At 41.6% G+C, this 19,885-nt stretch overlaps 1 protein-coding gene across 1 annotated transcript in view; it reads right to left on the minus strand.

Moving 5' to 3' along the window:
* The window catches only part of FHOD1 (formin homology 2 domain containing 1), a 586,414-nt gene that overhangs the window by 224,258 nt on the left and 342,271 nt on the right, over positions 1–19,885 (minus strand). The window contains exons 8-9 of the mRNA XM_030203753.1: positions 16,699–16,793; positions 8,995–9,138 (exon numbers count right to left, since the gene is read on the minus strand). Coding sequence (XP_030059613.1) covers positions 8,995–9,138; positions 16,699–16,793 — 239 coding nt within the window. The remainder of the gene's footprint in view (positions 1–8,994; positions 9,139–16,698; positions 16,794–19,885) is intronic.

The raw sequence follows: 19,885 nt of genomic DNA on the forward strand, positions 1-19,885 counted from the left end.
GTGCTTTGGGGGCTAAGAGCTGAGTGCCGGGAGTAAACGCGAACAGGAGTGGCACAGTAGGTTGCCCTGGGCTTTTTGCCAGGCTCTCCCACTGGCAGCTGTGCCCCGATAAAAATATAAAAACTGAAAGCAGATCAGTGGCGTACCAAGGGGGGTGGGGTGGGGTGGGGCGGTCCGCCCCAGGTGCACGCCGCTGGGGGGGGGGGGGTTCTGGGGCAGAGGGAGCATAAAAACGAAGAGCCGGCAGGCACGCGGCACACCCCCCCCCCCCCCCAGCGGCGTGCACCCGGGGGGGGGGGGCGCATCGGCGATCCGCCCCGGGTGTCAGCCCCCCTAGGAACACCACTGAAGCAGATAATGACCATGTGGCCTTTCAAGTCTGCCTGTATCAGTTACCAAGTTCTACAAGCTCTTCTTCTCTCTTAGAAATCTTCTGTTCTGTCCCATGCTTTCTTGAATTTAGATACAGTCCTCATCTCCACCATCTCCTCTGGTAGGCTATTCTATGCATCTACCACCCTTTCTGTAAAGATATATTTCCCTAGATTACTCCCCTTTCACCTTCATCTGTGTTTGTACCTTGTCCAGAACCATTTCTGGCAGGAAAGTAATATGATTAAAGGATTTGGATTTAGCTCACACCTTTTTCAGTAGTAGCTCAAGGTGAGTTATATCCAGACACATTAGGTATTTCCCTGTCCCTGGAGGGCTTGCATGCTAAGGGGGTCTTTTACTAAAGCCTAGCTCGAGTTATCTGCAGCAAGGCCCATAGGAATAAAATGGGCCCTCCTGCAGATAACTCAAGCTAAGCTTTAGTAAAAAGACCCCCTCAGTTTGTACCTAAGGCAATAGAGAATTAAGTGACTTGCTCAAGATCACAAGAAGCGACAGCAGGATTTGAACCAGGCTTCCCTGGATGCCAGCTTAGTGCTCTAACCACTAGGCTACTCCTTCACTGATTATTTACTCTGCTGCGCTTAGAATATGTTTTATTATATACTGGTCTGAGATCTATCATTGTCACAGTTAAGATACAAATACAGAGAATTTGCTCATAAGGAGGGCAAGTTTCAGCAAGCTGGCAATGCTTGTATAAAGTACCTACAAGGCTTATTTACAAAGGAAAACCCCCAAGGAAACAGGGACCTTTAACCTGCATACTATAATATAAATAAATAACATAATAAATTATATTTCAGATAAAAAGCATGCAGGTTAAACAGCACAAAAGGATTTCAAAATGAAATCTCTGCACACACCTCCTCTGATCCACCTTGGGCCTGCCCCCAGCTTTGCCCCTTTCTGGTATGGCAATTTTCCAAGGGTGGATTTCTACGGGTAAACACCCTAATTTCTTCATAATATACCTGAATGATCAGAGATGCTTGTAATGTTCGTCTCTCGCAACAAGATTTCTTCTGTCTTTCTTCCTTTGCTTTCATGCCTCCATTTTGTCTGGTCTTCTATAGGGCTGCACATTTAACATGTTATTAATGTGCTTAATGCATTAAAATTTTAACTCGTGATAATACATTTAATGCGATTATCACATTAGGCTCCCTGCTCTTTTCACCACATATCTCTCTCCTTCTCCTCCCATGATCTGGTATCTCTTTCTCCTTCTAGCTTCTCCCCTCACTCCTGCAGCCCCTCCCATGGTCCCCATGAGGAACATAATCGAAAGGCGTACCCATGCTTTCCTGAGGATGTCCTCGCAGGACGTCCCAGGAAAGGGGTGGGGAAACCCGTATTATCAAAACAAGATGGGTGTCCATCTTTCGTTTCGATAATACGGTCAGTGACAACCAAATCGCAAAATTTAGGTCGCCCTTAGAGATGGTCATCCCCGATCTTCGCCGATAATGGAAACCGAGGACGCCCATCTCAGAAACGACCAAATCCAAGCCATTTGGTCGTGGGAGGAGCCAGCATTTGTAGTGCACTGGTCCCCCTCACATACCAGGACCCCAACCAGGCACCCTAGGGGGCACTGAAGTGGACTTCAGAAATTGCTCCCACGTGCATGACTCCCTTACCTTCTGTGCTGAGCCCCCCAACCCCCCCCCAAAACCCACTCCCCACAACTGTACAACACTACCATAGCCCTAAGGTGTGAAGGGGGGCACCTACATGTGGGTACAGTGGGTTTCTGGTGGGTTTTGAAGGGCTCACACTTACCACCACAAGTGTAACAGGTTTGGGGGGGATGGGCCTGGGTCTGCCTGCCTGAAGTGCACTGCACCCACTAAAACTGCTCCAGGGACCTGCATACTGCTTTCATGGAGCTGGGTATGACATTTGAGGCTGGCATAGAGGCTGGGAAAAAATATATAAAAAGTTTTTTTAGGGTGGGAAGGGGTTGGTGACCACTGGGGGAGTAAGGGGAGGTCATCCCCGATTCCCTCCAGTGGTCATCTGGTCAGTTCGGGCACCTTTTTGAGGCTTGGTCGTAACAAAAAATGGACCAAGTAAAGTCGCCCAAGAGCTCGTCAGGGACGCCCTTCTTTTTTCCATTATCGGTTGAGGACGCCCATGTGTTAGGCACGCCCCAGTCCCGCCTTTGCTATGCTTCCAACAACCCCCATGACCAGTCAAAGTGTCTCCCTCCTGGAGTGGGTAACTTGGCAGCTCTGGTTTAGTGATTATTGGCGAGTTTCTGGCCAGGGTAGGGGTCAACGCCCAGGTTAAAATTAAAAAAAAAAAATAAAAGTTTTATATTTAATGTAGGTGGGTTTCTGAGTCAAGGTGGGTTCTGCAGTGCCCAGGAGAAAGAAAGAAAGAAAGAAAGAAAGAAAGAAAGAAAGAAAGAAGAAAGAAAGAAAGAAAGAAGAAAGAAAGAAAGAAAGAAAGAAAGAAAGAAAGAAAGAAAGAAAGAAGAAAGAAAGAAAGAAAGAAAGAAAGAAAGGTTTTATATTTAATGCTGGGGTGGGGTGGGGAGGAAAATTGGCATGGGCAGAGGAGATGCTAGATTATGTGTGGGGGGGGGGGGGGAGGGGATAGGCCAGGGCTGACACTAGGCTACAGAGAGGGGTGGGGTGTAGGGCAGGGCTGATGCCTAGCTATGGGATGGATGAGAGCAAAAGGAAAAGAAGAAGAGGGAGGGGGGTAGGGAAGGGAAGGCTGTAATTATAGTACAGGATCCTGTCATGCGTGCTGAGATGTTTGCCATTATAGTTGACTTATGTCTGGTCAAATTTAAAGATTAGGATAATGTAACTATATTTAAAAGTATCAATTTTTCCATTAAGTATGCATATGGTTTATGTTGATGCAGGACAGCTGTTGGACTTGCACAAACTATTTAGAAATATGAAGTAAAGTGATACCGGTGAATAAACCCAGAATAGAAAATAGCAACAAATCCAATTTGGAATTTCTATGAAAAAAATTGCTGAGCCACGAAATGCCAAGTGCAAGGAGTAAGCCTAGATTTCAAACTGTCCATGGACTGAAATGTCACCTGGCTAAACGCCACAAGGAAAACAGCAGCACTAATCTTAAATGGGTCGCTGAAAACCACATTGAAGTGGCACGCAAGAAAGCTAGAGTCGATGTTGCAGATGAACCTACAGTACCTGATGCTTTAATCCAGCCAACTCTTGCAATTATGGTGGGCTATCAAGTACCATTTGCTGATGACAGTGAAGAAGCAAAGCGTATTGACAAAGCAATTATAGACGCCATCATTGTTGACTTGTTGCCATACTCCATTGTTGAAGGTGAAGGTGAAGCATTTAAGTGGCTGAATTTTGCTGATCTTGCAGGTCCTTGGCGCTATAAACTAATGTCAGAGAAGTATTAAGAACATAAGGATTGCTATACTAGGACAAATCAAAGGTCCATCAAACCCAGTATCCTGTTTCCAACAGTGGCCAATCCAGGTCACAAGTAGCTGGCAAGATCCCAGAATAGTAAAACAGATTTTACGCTGCTTACCCTAGAATATGGATGTTCCCAAGTCCATCTTAATAATGGCTTATGGACTTTTCTGTTAGGAAACTATCCAAACCTTTTTCAAACTCTGCTAAGCTAACTGCTTTTACCACAGAATTTATTTACTCGTTAAGTGAAGAAATATTTTCTCCGATTCATTTTAAATTTGCTACGTAATATAGTACTAGTATTTTTGGAAAGAGTAAACAAGCAATTCACATCTATATGTTCCACTCCACTCAGTATTCTATATACTTCTATCATATCTCCCCTCAGCCATCTTTTCTCCAAGCTGAAGAGTCCTAGTTACTTTAGCCTTTCCTCATAGGAAAGTCATCCTATAGCCTTTCCTCATAGGGAAGTCATCCTATCCCCTTTATCATTTTCATCGCCTTTTTCTGTACCTTTTCTAATTCCACTATGGGGCTCATTTTCAAAGCACTTACCCTTACAAAGTTCCATAGTAACCTATGGAACTTTGTAAGGCTAAGTGCTTTGAAAATACGCCTCTATCATTTTTGGCCTGCAGTGACCAGAACTACACACAGTATTTGAGGTGCGGTCGCACCATAGAGCGAAACAAAGGCATTATAACGTCCTCATTTTTTTTCCATTCCTTTCCTAATAATACCTAACATTTTATTTGCTATTTAGGCACTGCTGCACATTGAGAAGAGGGTCTCAATGTATTATCAATGATGACAACTAGATCCTTTTCCTGGGCGGTGACTCCTAATATGGAAACTATGGTTTGGGTTCCTCTTTCCCACATGCATCACTTTGGCACTTGCTCATATTAAAAGTCATCTGCCATTTGGATGCTCAGTTACCCAATCTCGTAAGGTCCTCTTGTAATTTTTCACAATCCTCTTAAGATTTAACAACTTTGGTCATCAGCAAACTTAATTACCTCACTAGTTATTTCCATCTCTAGATCATTTATAAATATGTTTAAAAAGGAGCGGTCCCAGCACAGACCCCTGGGGAACCCCGCTATCTACCTTTCTCCATTGAGAATACTGACCATGTAACCCTACTCTATTTTCTGCCTTTTAACCAGTTTTTAATCCACAATAGCACATTGCCTCCTATCCCATGACTTTCTAATTTCCTCAGGATTCTTTCATGAGATATTTTGTCAAGAAAGCCCGCAAGATTGTTTCATATTTCAAGCACAGCGAGCAGGCATGAGGAAAGTCTTGTGATGAACCAGCACACAAACTTCTGCAAGATGTGGAGACATGTTGGAACAACATCTACCTAATTGCTACAATGTCTGGTCGAGCAGCACAGGGCTGTCAATGTATTCAGTGTGGACCATGGCGGCATTAACACATTTTCTTCTGCAGAACAGGAACTCGCTGAACATGTGGTAAAAGTGTTGCAGCCACTTGAAACATCATCAGATGATGCATGCATCATCTACAGCTGTTCCACTCATTGCAGTGTTGCAGGGCAAGATGCAGAGTTCTTCTGATAATCAAGGTTGACTGCAGATGAAGGCTGTGCTGCATGATGCCATAAATCACTGCTTTACCTATCTTAAAACATCTCCTCACACCATTGCTGCCACACTTCTGGATCCTCTTTTCAAAGATGCATATCTTTCCAGGCAGAAAGCAGCAGCTGCCATAGTGGAAAACACAGAATTTTTGCAATCAGCAACATCCAAACTGTCCAGGGATGATGCAATCATAGTGGACCATGAGACATTGACTACCCAGCAGTCTGAGTCTGCATCAACATCAACAGGGCTGTGGGACGCACATGACAGCATGCCAATACAGTCTGACATCTCTGGAACTGAACAGGAACCACCGTATGAACAAGAGCTAGAAGCATATTTACAATTCAATTCCAATCAGGTCTTAAATACCGCTAATATTCCATTTAGGGTAATCAGTGCGGTTTACAGAGGTTGTTACAATATTATAATTAGGGCATTGTGAGTACAATCTTGTTGGTTAGACACAATGTTACTATATTATAGGTGGGATATTGTGCGCATACAATCTTGTTGGTTAGATTCAAAATTATATATGGTTGGTGTTTCGTTTGATAGTTCTCTAGTCCATCCGGAGGATTAAGTTATGTTTGTTATGTAGCAGTCTTTGGAAAAAGGAAAGTTTTTAGCCTCTTCTGGAAGCTGAAGTAGTTAGTCTCTGTTCTGATGGCCAGAGGGAGCGAGTTCCAAAGCGAGATTCCCGATACAGGGAAGAGTGAGTTAAAGGTCTTCTAAAATTGGATTCCCTTGTAGAACAGTGGGGCTAAGATCAATTGTTCTACCAACATTTTTGGGTATTGGTATTGAAGCCGGTTTCCAAGTCTGGAACTAGCTGCCATCAAGCAAGCGAGCAGATGTTTAGTTCAGCAGGACAGCTGTATGCGGATCGGCGAATTAGCTTGCTTAAGAACATTGAAAAACTTTTTATGGCTTACAATATTCGCTTGTTGGACTTTAATTATTGATCCCACTTAAGTTGACTGCGTAAATGTATTCGGACGAGGGGGACACTTTCAGCATCAAATTTAAACATTTCAGACTGTTTCAAGTTGACATTAACTGTGTCAGAAACTCTAACTTTTGGGTAGTGTTAATTTAACGTTTGACATCTCAACGTTAAGGTGGATTTCTACAAAATCACACAACATGGTTTGAAACAAGATGTCACTTTGTGCATGTAAAATTTTAATTAATTTGTTGCAGGTTTGAGGTTATTACAAAATGTTTAGGGGGCTCCCTTTTTTCTGGACATTTCCAAATGATTAAAAAATTTGTTCACTTTCACACATCCAGACTCGAGGCCTTTTATTTTCAGTTTCGACTGAAACCAAGCACATTTTCATGATCGGCAGAAAATGAATGACTAGTTTTGATGGAAGTTTTGGTTATGGCAGAAATTAAAAAAAAAAAAAAAACACTTTTTGGTCGACCTGTATTGTCATCTATATTACTGCTGGCAGTTCGGTTACGTCAGAAAATTAAAAAAAAAACTGAAAACACTTTTTGGTTGGCTTCTATTGTCATCTATACCACTGCTGGCAGTTCCAATTCTGCTTTATAATTTCATTTAGTTTTCACTTATGATTTCAGATAACCCTCAGTTTTTTAATATTTTATTTTATATTTAAAGAGCTTTGACTGCATTCAAGTCAAGCAAACACCTGAACAGAAAGTGCAGTAGTGGAGAAAAAATAGCATATTACAATGAGAATTCACAGCCATTATATGTCCAGTTCTTACTTGAGAGAGTGGTTTCTAGCTATTTAAAGAGAAATTAGAGCATATCATCTGTAATAATGCACACAGTAATAAACCACTTTCCTCTAATTCTATAATTGTGCGCGAACATTTCTGTGCTTAGGGCCTGATTCTATATTTGATGCCAAAAAGAACTGGCGCATATGGAAAATGCACCTACGTGTATTCCATAAGCCATGCCTAAGTTAGGTGCGGTTTATAGAATATGTGTAGCACTGTCTATGCGACTAAAATATAAATGCAGCCATTTACACCAATGAAAAGCTAGTGTAAATGCCCACGCCTAACTTTAAGAGTGGAACGGGTTATTCTATAACACTGTGAGTAAATTTTAGAAATGCCAGTGGCCACACTCATTTTTGAGATCCATGCAATAGAATGTATGCGGACTAAATTATAGAATATGCTTATTTGGTAGTGCGTGTAAATTCTACTTAGTGACAATTAGTGCCAATAATTGCTTGATAATATCCAATTATTGGCGCCGATTGGCTTAACCAATTGAGTTGCATAAACAAATCAGAATATGTTCAGATTTGCGCGCACAACTCGTCGCACTATATAGAATTTGCAACTCTGCACACAACACTGTGTGCGTGGGTTATAGAATACTGACAGTTATGCACCTTAGGGGCCCTTTTACAAAGTGGCGGTAAGCCCAAAGCGGGCTTACTGCATGCTATCCCGGAAAAACCGCTGGCCCAACGCAGCCGCCAGCGGTAGTTCTGGCTTGAGCATTTATTTTTAAATGTAATAGTGCAGCACTAACTCGTTGGTAATCAGACATTATCACGCACTGCCTGGTTACCGTCAGGTTACTGTGGGAGCCCTTACTGCCACCTCAATGGGTGACGGCAAGTGCTTCCCCCGCATGGCTACACGATAGGAGTACTCTTACCGCATGGCCATTTTTTAAAGGGGCTTTTTACCCGCTGCAGTAAAAGGGCCCTGGCATGCGGGCAAAACTGCTACCACAGGGCCCTCTTTCCAGCAGCTTAGTAAAAGGACCAGTTATTTGGTAAATTAGGCACCAACAACTAATAATTGGCAATCACTGGAGTTAATTGGTGCTAACTGGCACTAATTTGCAGTTACATATGTAACTGCACTAAGTCACTATTCTGTAAACTTAGTGCTCAAAATCTATAGCATATAACTGCAAGGGGGCCTGGCATTGGCAGCACAGACAGCAAAATGGTAATCCAGGGAATGAAAAACAGACGAGAGTTCACCAAAAAGGATTTTATTGAGGAAGGACCAAACTTGGCCAAGTTTCAGCTTTACCTTCATCAGGGGTCACCAGATGCTGGAAATTTCAGTAAAAGGAGCCATCTTCAGCGGAGTGTCTCAAAATCGCCTTCCTGTTGCATCTGTTCATCAGTATAAACAGGAAGGTGCTTTTTAGACACTAAGCTAAAGATGGTTCCTTCTAGCTCACTAGTGATCAACTTTGTTGGTCAAAGGAAGAAGCAAAACCTGACCATGACAATTACTACTACTACTAATATTTAGCATTTCTATAGCGCTATAAGGCGTACGCAGCGCTGCACAAACATAGAAGAAAGACAGTCCCTGCTCAAAGAGCTTACAATCTAATAGACAAAAAATAAAGTAAGCAAATCAAATCAATTAATGTGTACAGGAAGGAGGAGAAGAGGGTACACACTATGCTGAAGATGGTTCCTTCTAGCTCACCACTGATCACCTTTGTTGGACAAGGGAAGAAGCAAAACCTGACTATGACAATCTAATGGTACTGTACATACGCCATAACTATTACAGTAAAAATAAATGCTTACTTCATAAGCAGTAAATTTCTGCTTTAAGTCTGGCTCAATTGCTTTGTTATTTGTGTGCCGCTGGATAATGCTCTCCATTCCCTGTTGTTCAAGCCAGTCTGTGACATCATAGAATGAATCCTGATCTGGTAAAGCTGCCAGAGTCTAAAAAAACAAAATACATAAGTACCATCATGACTTTCAGTTTAGCTTTCAGTTTTGTGGTCTATGGCCTTGCTTCAGCAATTCCCCTCCCTCCCCTCCCCCCAAAATTCTAATGAAGGAAAGTATGCTGTTTATAGTGGTTGTTAAAAAGTCCATGTGCCTTTCCATTTCATCTCATTTATTTGGCATGTTAAAAAATGTCCACCTTATAGCCATGAAATTAAAATGCACTGTTTTTGTTCCATATATCTAGAAACTCTTATAAAGAAGGAGAAGTAGGGAAAGAAAAACAATAGTTTGGTTGGGCACATGTCTATCCTTGCAATTCTGGGGCAATCCTAAATATATTAGGCTTTGGTGTAACCTATGGCCTTTGAAAGTACACATCAATTGAATTGGCCCTATTTGTATTAAACTGTACTGATTCCCACGATAACAGGATAACTTCAGTAGTGTCGCTTGGTTCCCTTTACTTTGAAATGCACTACTTAACAAAAGCCAAACTATAAGCAACACGGAGCTGGCAAAGGAACTCTGGGACAAAGTTATGAAAAAGCACATATTGGTGTTGGGTATGAAAGAATTTCCAAATCCTTGAATTTCCCTCGGAGCATAGTCAGGACAATTAAGAAGTGGATGACGTATGGCACTACTAAGACCCTGCCTAGGTCAGGCCTTCCCTCTGAACTGGATGACCGACAAAGGACAACGCTGATCAGGGAGGCAACCAAGAAACAAATGCCAACTTTGCTACATGGAATAGTCATCTTAGAGGAGGTGGTGTACAAAAACAATGAAAAAAATCAAGGCAGTACAGGGTAAACAGAGGATTCCTGCTTGGGAAGAAGTGAGGGGAAGTAAAAAAAAAAATCAACTGAGAACTATGGCACTGCACCAGGAGTGAAACTAGGCACAGAGGGATCTTAAGAGGGAATTATAAAGCATTTCCTCTTGCAAAGTATGTTTAACACATGGACAATAGTTATTATAAAATTGGGTGATACATAAAAAACAGACACACTGCAAGACTACACCTATCATTATGCAATCTCCATGTATGTTTCCAGAAGGGTAGTTTGTGTGGAGCTGCAATAAATGTAGGTGTACTCCAAAAAAATATGCTCACATAAACAGTGTACACAAACATTTACAACTGCCTTGGAGAAGTGTAAACCTGCATGACAGCATTTGTGTCCTACTAGGGATCTCTCAGACAGCCTCTCATATAAAAAAAGGTACCTGTATGCCTATGGCATCTTTATGAAACATAAAACATCCTCCCAAAACTTACATTGACTCAAAAATAGTAATGGGACTATCATATTTTCAAAGCTCCAAACAACTTATACAAGCTTTGTTATTTTGCAAAGCTCAAAAAACAAACAAACCCCAAAACACACCACCAACATATTACAAGCTGTCATTATTATAATCATCAGTCATTACATAACCAAAATCATATTTTATCTTTATTAAAACATTTTTTCAATATGTGTATCTCCAATAGGGCTATATCGAATATTTGTGTCCCAAGTACATTATTCATATTCAGCCGAATAGCGATTTAAATTTGAACACAAATAATCCGGGGCTCTACTGTACTAAATCCTATTGAAACACTTGATCTCTGAATTCATGTTGCTTCTTTTATTATTTGTCATATTAAAGCTCAATGCCCATTATTTGTATTCGTACTTGGCCAAATAGTAAAATATGCTATTGGGTATGGGAATGGGATTTATATACTGCCTTTCTGTGGTTTTTCCAACTACATTCAAAGCAGTTTACATATTATATATAGGTACTTATTTGTACCTGGGACAATGGAGGGTTAAGTGACTTGCCCAGAGAAGTGACGATCCTAGATTGGCTGCCACCTGGGGCGGATCGCTGATGCCCCACCCCCCTGGGTGCACGCCGCTGGAGGGGTGCAGAGAGCAGCCGTGCGCCTGTCGGCTCCGCTGGCTCCCTGCTCCATCTGGTCTGGAACAGGAAATAACCTGTTCCGGGACAGAGGGAGCAGGGAACCAGCAGAGCCGACAGGCGCATGGCCGCTCTCTGCACCCCTCTAGCAGCGTGCACCCGGGGCGGACCACCCCCACCACCCCGCCCTTGGTACGCCGCTGGCCCAGAGTCACAAGGAGCTGCACTAACCACTAGGCTACTCCTCCTTTAAATATCCAAACCACATGCAGTGAAAGCAGCAAAATACTTTATCTTAACATCTGGAGATCTCTTCTCTCAAAAGAGATAGCTTCATATAATTGTACTTGTCACGATATCATGTTGCAAGCCTCTCCTGCCCACTTAAACTATATTGAGTATCGACCCCTATGCATTTTCTCCAGCTTCCTACTTAGTGATGCAGATCTCACACGTGTTAGTTAACAAGCTATGAATCTTATTCTAAAAGCAGTTTTCTCTTTCCTGTGCCTGTGGAAAAAATCTTTATTGAATAAGTCCCTATGTCTTAGTCTTAGTGAAACTGTGGTATTTCTTTTTTCCTCAAGATTTACATTTTCCACAAAGATCATTGCTCCTAATATTACAAGCAATTTTATTTATATTTTGTGAACAATCCCTAAATATGGCTCTTAGGGCTCGATGCTCAAAGTAGCCGGGCTTGCAATATTTCATTTAGACTGGTTTTAGCTAGTCTAAATGAAACCTTTTTGCTGCTAGTGCACAGTCTTTCAGCCACTGCTCTACCATGCAGGAAAGCAGTGACAAAGTCTTATGCTAAGGAGCTTGCTTGCATTAAAATGAGCTCATTAGCAATGCTCAGAACAAAGGCGCATGGAAACTCCCTGCCCTAATCACTAAAAATTACTGACAGCTCCTGAGATGTCAGTAGCTTTTAGTGGTTAGGGCAGGGTGATTTTTACAGCCGCTCTTGCCTCATAACTTCTCCTCAGGCGGCAGCAGCGGCTTTTCTCTCCCTGGCAACCTTACCCCATCACTTCCTACTTTAAGCCACTGCTAGTTTTAAGTGGTTATGCGTTTTGTTACAGACCGGGTTTTTTCTGCATACTACGGTAGATATTCTCACTTCAACAGTAAAAAATGCTAAGGACTCTAGCTCACTTGTCACAAACTATAGCCCTATAGCCTCAATTTCTTAGTCTGTTAAGATAATGGAAGGTATAGTGGCCTCTCAATTAGGTTGTTTTCTAGATTAATATGATATATATCCACTCCTACCCTAGCTGAGATAATATTTAACCATCTCTTTGACCTCATGTGGAACTTTCTTTAAATCAGTCGCCTTACTTTCTAACTCTTCTTACTCTCTTACCTATCTATATGTTCCATCTTTGCTTTACCCTTCACTATCAATAAAAATGTTCTATTACATGTTGTGTTGACATTGTAAGTAGTATACTATGAGGCTCATTTTCAAAGCACTTAGCCTCCCAAAGTTCCATAGAAACCTATGGAACTTAGCCTCCCAAAGTGCTTTGAAAATATGCCTCATTGCCCTACTTTGTACTGTTATTTGAATATTTTTATTGCTGTAATACCTATTGCTTATGTTTGATCTATTCTTATTGTACACCGCCTTGAGTGAATTCCTTCAAAAAGGCGATAAATACATCCTAATAAATAAAATAAAACAAATATTACATAGGTCACAGTCGGGTGTCTGCAGTGATTACAGCACGGAAATGGTGGTCTGCGATCTTGTATCTATGCAGACGATATTACCATTCTTATACCCATTCCATCCTTATTGGAACACTCAAGATCTGTTATTTCTACAGGTATAAAGATATGTGGTAGCCGTGTTAGTCCACTTCTAATTATGTCAATGAAAAAAAACTGTAAATCTACGCAACACGCTACCTCACGACAACCCAGACATAGAAACTTTCCTCAATAAACTGGATCCAACTGATGGAGAATACCCAGCTGACCGAACCTGGCTAAACTTCGCCCCCCTTACCATCGATACAGTTGCACAGGTGATCAGCAGGTTCTCCAACACTCACTGCTGTCTAGACACCTGTCCCAACTAACTAATGAAATCCGTCCCTGACCGCTTCATCGCAGACCTCACATCCCACCTAAACTACATGCTTCAACAAGGTCTCTTCCCAAAGGAAAATGGCAACATTCTACTAACCCCGATACCAAAAGACACCACAAAAAAAGCAAATGAAATCACCAATTACTGACCAGTAGCAGCATCCATCCCACTGTCAGTCAAACTGATGGAAAGCATGGTAGCCAAACAACTTACTGAATATACACACAAATTATCAATATTACACGAATCTCAATCAGGATTTCGTCTACTACACAGCACAGAAACAGTACTACTCACACTCCTAGCCAAATTCAAGCAGGAAACAGCAACAGGCAAAAACATCCTCCTCCTCCAATTCAACATGTCTAGTGCGTTCGACATGGTAAACCACAATATACTACTAAGACTCCTAGATAAGTTCAGGATTGGTGGTAACATACTTAGCTGGATTAACGGTTTCCTAACCACAAGAACATACCAAGTAAAATCAAAATCAACCATATCATCACCATGGAAGGCAGAATGCAGAGTACCACAAGGATCACTGCTATCACCAATTCTCTTCAACCTAATGATGACCCCTTTAGCCAAGACCCTATCCAACCAAGGCCTGAACCCTTTCATCTGCCTCAGCATCTGGTCTTCCACAGTCCATTTTAGACCCTCTTGCCCTTTCCCTTTTACTTCCTACCCTGTTCCTTTTATCCTATCTAATATAATTTCAGTGGCATTCCTAGGGGGGCTGTCACCCGGGGCGGATTGCCGATGCGCCCCGCCCCCTGGGTGCAGCACCCCCCCCCCCGGCAAAAGGACACCCCCCACCCCGGCAAAAGAACCCCCCCCCCCCCGGGTGCACGCCACTGGGGGGGGGGGGGGTGCCGCGCTGGTCAGCTTCGTTCATTTCCATGCTCCCTCTGCCCCGGAACAGGTTACTTCCTGTTCCGGGGCAGAGGGAGCATGGAAATGAACAAATCTGACCGGCGCGCAGCACCCCCCCCCCCCCAGCGGTGTGCACCCGGGGCGGACTGCCCCCACTGCCCCCCCTTGGTACGCCACTGTGTAATTGTAAGCCACTTTGAGTCTGCTTAAAGTGGAAAAAAGTGGGGTATAAATGTTCATAAATAAATAAATATATGCAGACGATGTCACAATACACATCCCTTACAAATCTAATCTGACAGAAATCATCAATGAAATTGAGAGCAGCTTGAACACCATGGACTCCTGGGAAAACACATTTCACCTAAAACTAAACAAAGAAATAAAACACTGTCTTGTTGTCTCATTACAACACAGCGCGGACAACCCTACAATTATCAACACCCCAGATCACACCCTCCCTATCTCAGACAGCCTGAAAATCCTTGGCGTTATAATAGACCACAACATAACACTAGAGAAACAAGTGACATCCACAACTAAGAAAATGTTTTACTCAATGTGGAAACTTAAACATGTGAAACAATTCTTACTGAGGAATACATTTCACAACCTGATACAATCAATGGTATTAAGTCACATGGAGTACTGCAATGGAATCTATGCGGGATGCAAAGAACAAACATTAAAGAAACTCCAGACCGCCCAGAACACGGCAGCCAGACTTATCTTCAGAAAAACAAGATTTGATAGCGCAAAACCTCTCCACGAAAAACTACACTGGCTCTCAATCAAAGAACGTATTGCTTTCAAGATCTGCACAATGGTTCACAAAATTATCTACAGTGAAGCCCCAGGATACATGACAGACCTGATTGACCTACCAACCAGAAATACTTCAAAATCAACACGAACGTATCTAACCCCTGCACTACCCAAGATGCAAAGGTCTCAAATACAAATCAACTTACGTATCCAATTTTTCCTACATAAGCACACAATTGTGGAACACACTTCCAAAAGCCTTAAAAACTATATACGACCACCTATACTTCCGGAGAACACTAAAAACTTATTTGTTCAAAAAGGCATACCCTACCAACCCAACATAAAAGCCTGACCGCTGCAACACAACAAAACCAAAATACAGTATGGACGCTAATAACAAAATACATCACGGACACGACACAATTCTTCTGTGTACGATGCCCCTATGTGGCTATGCCAGATGAACCTTATCTTATCACTACATCACACTGTATTTGTTTACACCGGAGTCTGCAATCGCACCTCCGGCACTATGTAAGCCACATTGAGCCTACAAATAGGTGGGAAAATGTGGGATACAAATGTAACAAATAAATAAAATAAATAAAAGCAGTCAATAGAAATAGAATAAAACATAGAAAAGAAAATAAGATGATACCTTTTTTATTGGACTAACAATACATTTTTTTTATTAGCTTTCGAAGGTAGCTCTTAGTCAGATCAGAAAAAAAAATACAGGTATAAATATAGTGGAGGAATGGATGCAAAAGCATTGTCTAACACAATGTGGACAAGACTAAATTTTTATTGATAAAAAATATAATCCTATGAAAGATAATTTCATTAGAATTCAGAGTAAGTAATATAAACTTGCCTCAGAAATTCGAATCCTTGGGATTCTTTTTGATATGTTATCATTTAATGCCTACACTTATTTGCTTATTTAAAAATCCTTTACATTAATAAAAAAGTTACATCAGATATGTAAATATTTTCCTTGTCCAAAGTCTTCACTATCTCAAATTGCCTATTGTAATTTGATTTTTGAAAAAGCTAAGAACCATTCAAAATACAGCTGTTAGACTCTAACCATTGTCAATCATGTCACACCATATTTGATTCGTCTGTATTGGCTTCCTTTTGAAAGCAGTGTTTAAATTCTACTGTTTTTTGTTTAAAATTCAGCATAGGTTAGTACCCTTTTATATCTATGATCTATACTGCTTTTCTCAGAATTCTGATTAGTCTTTACGTGATATTCATTATTTTAGTTTTCCTAGTTCTAAAGGTAAACGGTCAAAGTGATTAACAACATTGTCTTATGCATATCAAGCTGCTAAATTGTGGCTAGAACTTTCTAGTCAGGTATCAGATCTTTATCCGATTACAACATTTTTAGAAAATAATTAATATGTTTCTTATTTAATAAGGCATATTCTTTGTATTTCTGTATTACTATTATGTCTATTTTAAGACTAATTGTACTTTTCTGGATAATTGTTTTCAGTTTTTCCTCATTGTGATCCCTGTTATAACTCTCTGAATATCGTTTCTGTGTTTCTTTATTGCGATCTAAGTTTAACTTCTTGGAGGTATATGTGGAATACTGCTATGCTATGAAATGTTTTCTTGCTTCTCCCCTCCCCTTCACTGGGCATGCGAACAAGAGCTGCACCTACTGCACAGCTCTTGTGGGCTAGTGCCAGGAAGTTCCAAGCCCTTTACCGACCAATACTCAACACTAACAGTGTGCATATAATTTGATTGCTGTTAGCGTTGAATATTGGTTGGTAAAACAAAACAAAAAATCTGTGCTCTACTCAGATTTTTCTGGCGCTGTAGAGAACAGCGCTGGAGTTCTGTGCATCTCCCATTTTACCATTTACCTTGTTGATAAGTGTCATCGCAAAAATCAGTAACTCCGAGTCAGCTCCATTCTTCTCCTCTAAGATTTCAATCAGACTTGACCATGGACTTGTACCTTTTCAATAAATCAACAGTAATTATTTGCAAAATACTGGATGAATGCACATACTCTTAGTCAGGTTGAGCAGGGGGGGGGGGAGGAGTTTTACAGCACAATATCCATGTGAGAAGTCCAAAAAGGTGCCTATTTTATAAAAGCAATGAAGGTGCCTATGTACATTTATAAAATAGGCTTCCAGAACCAGCTCCAATAGCAGACAAATAATCAAGCACAAATTTTCACTTGTTCCAACACTGTGTAAGCATTTGTTTGCACTCAATGTGGGCACCTGCACAGTCTATAAAATATGTCCATATATCACAGCTTCACCCACTCTGTCCTCCCAGGAATGCCTATGCAAAGAGTGTATAAAGCAGGCACACTCATGCTATGGGTTCTATTTACAAAGCTGTGGTAAAAAGTGGCCTGCAGCAGCCTGGGCACATCTTTTGGGTGTGTGCTGGGCCACTTTTTACTGGGGTAGGGAAATTTTAATGGGCCGGGAAATGGGTCTGTGCTAATATTAAAACTAGCGCGTGCCTGTTTACGGCCTGAGCCCTTACTGCCATCCAATGGCTTAGCGGTAACAGCTCATGTGCTGCCCACGTGGGAGCCATGCAGCGCACGCCAATGTGGGCGCAATGCCAGTTACAGCCGGGAATGCCCCCGTGTTAGAAAATTGAAAATTATTTTCTACTGCGGGATTCGGCGCACGTCAAAATCGAAATTACTGCCGGGCACACATAATACCTCAGTAGTAGTGCCAATCTGACGCGCATTACCCACGCATTAGCCCTCCTGCACCTTTGTAAAAGGGCCCCTATGTGCCTACCTTTTGTGTGTACATGTGACTGTGTAATTTTATAGAAATCCTCTTTTGTGCATTAAAAAGGTTTTAACCCCTGGATTCTATTGTTTAAATTATTTTATTAATGCATAATCTGAAAAAAAAAAAAACAACCAATAGAAAAACTACAGTGAAGTGCTACACTCAAAATAACCAGTTAAAGAACAGAATAGCAAATACACATCACATTCAAATTATCGTTCCCCTCTTCCCGTTCTAAAACTACTCATATTATGTCCCATCCCACCCTTTTCCCCAAATCCCCCCAACTACATCCGTATCCTGCATTAAACTCTCCTTGCACAACTCACACTCAGTATCTCCAGAATTATCATAGATTAAGCAAGTAACTTCTCGCTTGCAGGGGTAAAGTGTCCTCCCCCCCCCCCCCCCAAAAAAAAGAGACCAGGTGGCTAGAAAAACGAATCCAGGTCCTTCTGAGATATCTTTAATTTCTAGTCGTTCCATCCGTATGTCCTATAACATTAAAACTTGCCAGTGTTGAATGGTTGGACAGTTTGTCAAATGCCAAGTCTGCAAAATGGATTTAATAACAAACACCAGCAGTCTTCTTAGAAAATGATTACTCCTCTGGCATACTGGAGATCCCCATGAATAAGCCTCAAAGAGTAGTAGAGGAGTACTTGCCACCAAAATAGACCACAACTTAACAAAATACTGGAGAAGGCTGCACCAAAAGTCTTGTATAACAGGGCAAGATCAAAACATATGCCCCAGATGTGCCGCAGGCACTCCACATTTGGGGAAACCCTGGATTCTATAAATGGCACTCAAATTTGTGCATAATCCTGAGATCCACACACAAATTAGCTAATGGGCCATTAAGAATAAATAATTGACTAATAATCATTGATATTAATTGGCTCTAATTTGGATTTGCACACAGAGCTGGCTATATGCAATTCTATACAAAACCTCGTGTGCAACCCAACAGGGGGCATAGCTATGGGAGGGGCATGGGTGGTCAAGACTGTTCCAAACAATTACACACAAGTTACAGAATTTGGGGGCTGCGCGAAGTTGTGCACCAGGATTTCCACCAGGCTTCAGTTGATGTGCTCGCACCCAAAGCTGTGCGCCAGAATACACGCTACACACTATTCTATAAAGCACACTCAGTACGGAGTGCCCTTTATAAAGAGTGCTGAGCACAAATTTTTCCCGGTGCCTACTTTTTGATGCCATTTACTGAATCTTCTATATGTGGAAAAGGTTTTTTTTTTTTTTTAAATGATCCCCACTAAGAGGAAGCATTCTCGGAGAGTTTAGGCTGAGGGAGAAAAACGCTATGCTCTGTTTTCAACTCTGGACCACACACTATGCTCTGTTCTCAACTCTAGATATATTACTTTCTATGAAAAAAGTGCCGGCACAAAAAAAACAGATGCAAATGTTCCTGGCAAGTTTCAAAGCTAAAGAATACATATACTTGCACTTTGAGAACTGGTAGGCTGAAGGTTAAAAGAGCCATGCATTCTTTCATGATACGAACAGTTTGCCCCTTCATGAAAATCTTAATGGTTACATTGAGTTGTTAGTGCAAGTAGGGCTGGCACCAGGGTATCTGATACCCTAGGTGAACCTTCGGACATTTGTCCCCCTACCCACCCTAACAAAGCTCAAGGCCCTCCCACACCCAGCCTCTCTCATTCCTTACTCCCTCCCCCTGTGGTGTCGAGCCTTTTCTCTTCCCTACCTCCCCCCATGGTGTCCAGCCTCTCTCTCCGTCCCTATCCCCCTCCCTTATACCCAGAATTTCTCTCCTATGCTATCCAACTAAACCCTGGTGTAAATCCCTATGCCGATCCTCTGAATTCTATAACACTGTGTACAAATCCTAGAAACACCATGACTTTTCCTTACCCCTCCCATGGTCATGCCTTCTTTATGTATTCACCTGAAAAATTTATGCATGCATCTTTATACAATAGTGACGATAAAGATGCGCATATAAATTCCAATTAGTGCCAATAATTGTTAGCATCCCAATTACTGGAGCTGGCTCATTAAGTAATTAAATTGCATGCTCAAATTGGACACGGCCAAATTTGTGTGCGCAATTTTGAGTGCTATATATAGAATTTGGGGGTATGTGTGCATAAAATTACTCTAATAAAACTATCCCTACATTTGTATGTACATTTGCTATAGGTGCATTCTGGGGTGGAATTTGGGCAGAGGCACTATTTACATGCACACTTCCATACTTAATGCAAAAGCCAACACCTAACTCCTCTCT

The sequence above is a fragment of the Microcaecilia unicolor genome, chromosome 5 (assembly GCF_901765095.1).
Source record: "Microcaecilia unicolor chromosome 5, aMicUni1.1, whole genome shotgun sequence".
Classification (NCBI taxonomy): domain Eukaryota; kingdom Metazoa; phylum Chordata; class Amphibia; order Gymnophiona; family Siphonopidae; genus Microcaecilia; species Microcaecilia unicolor.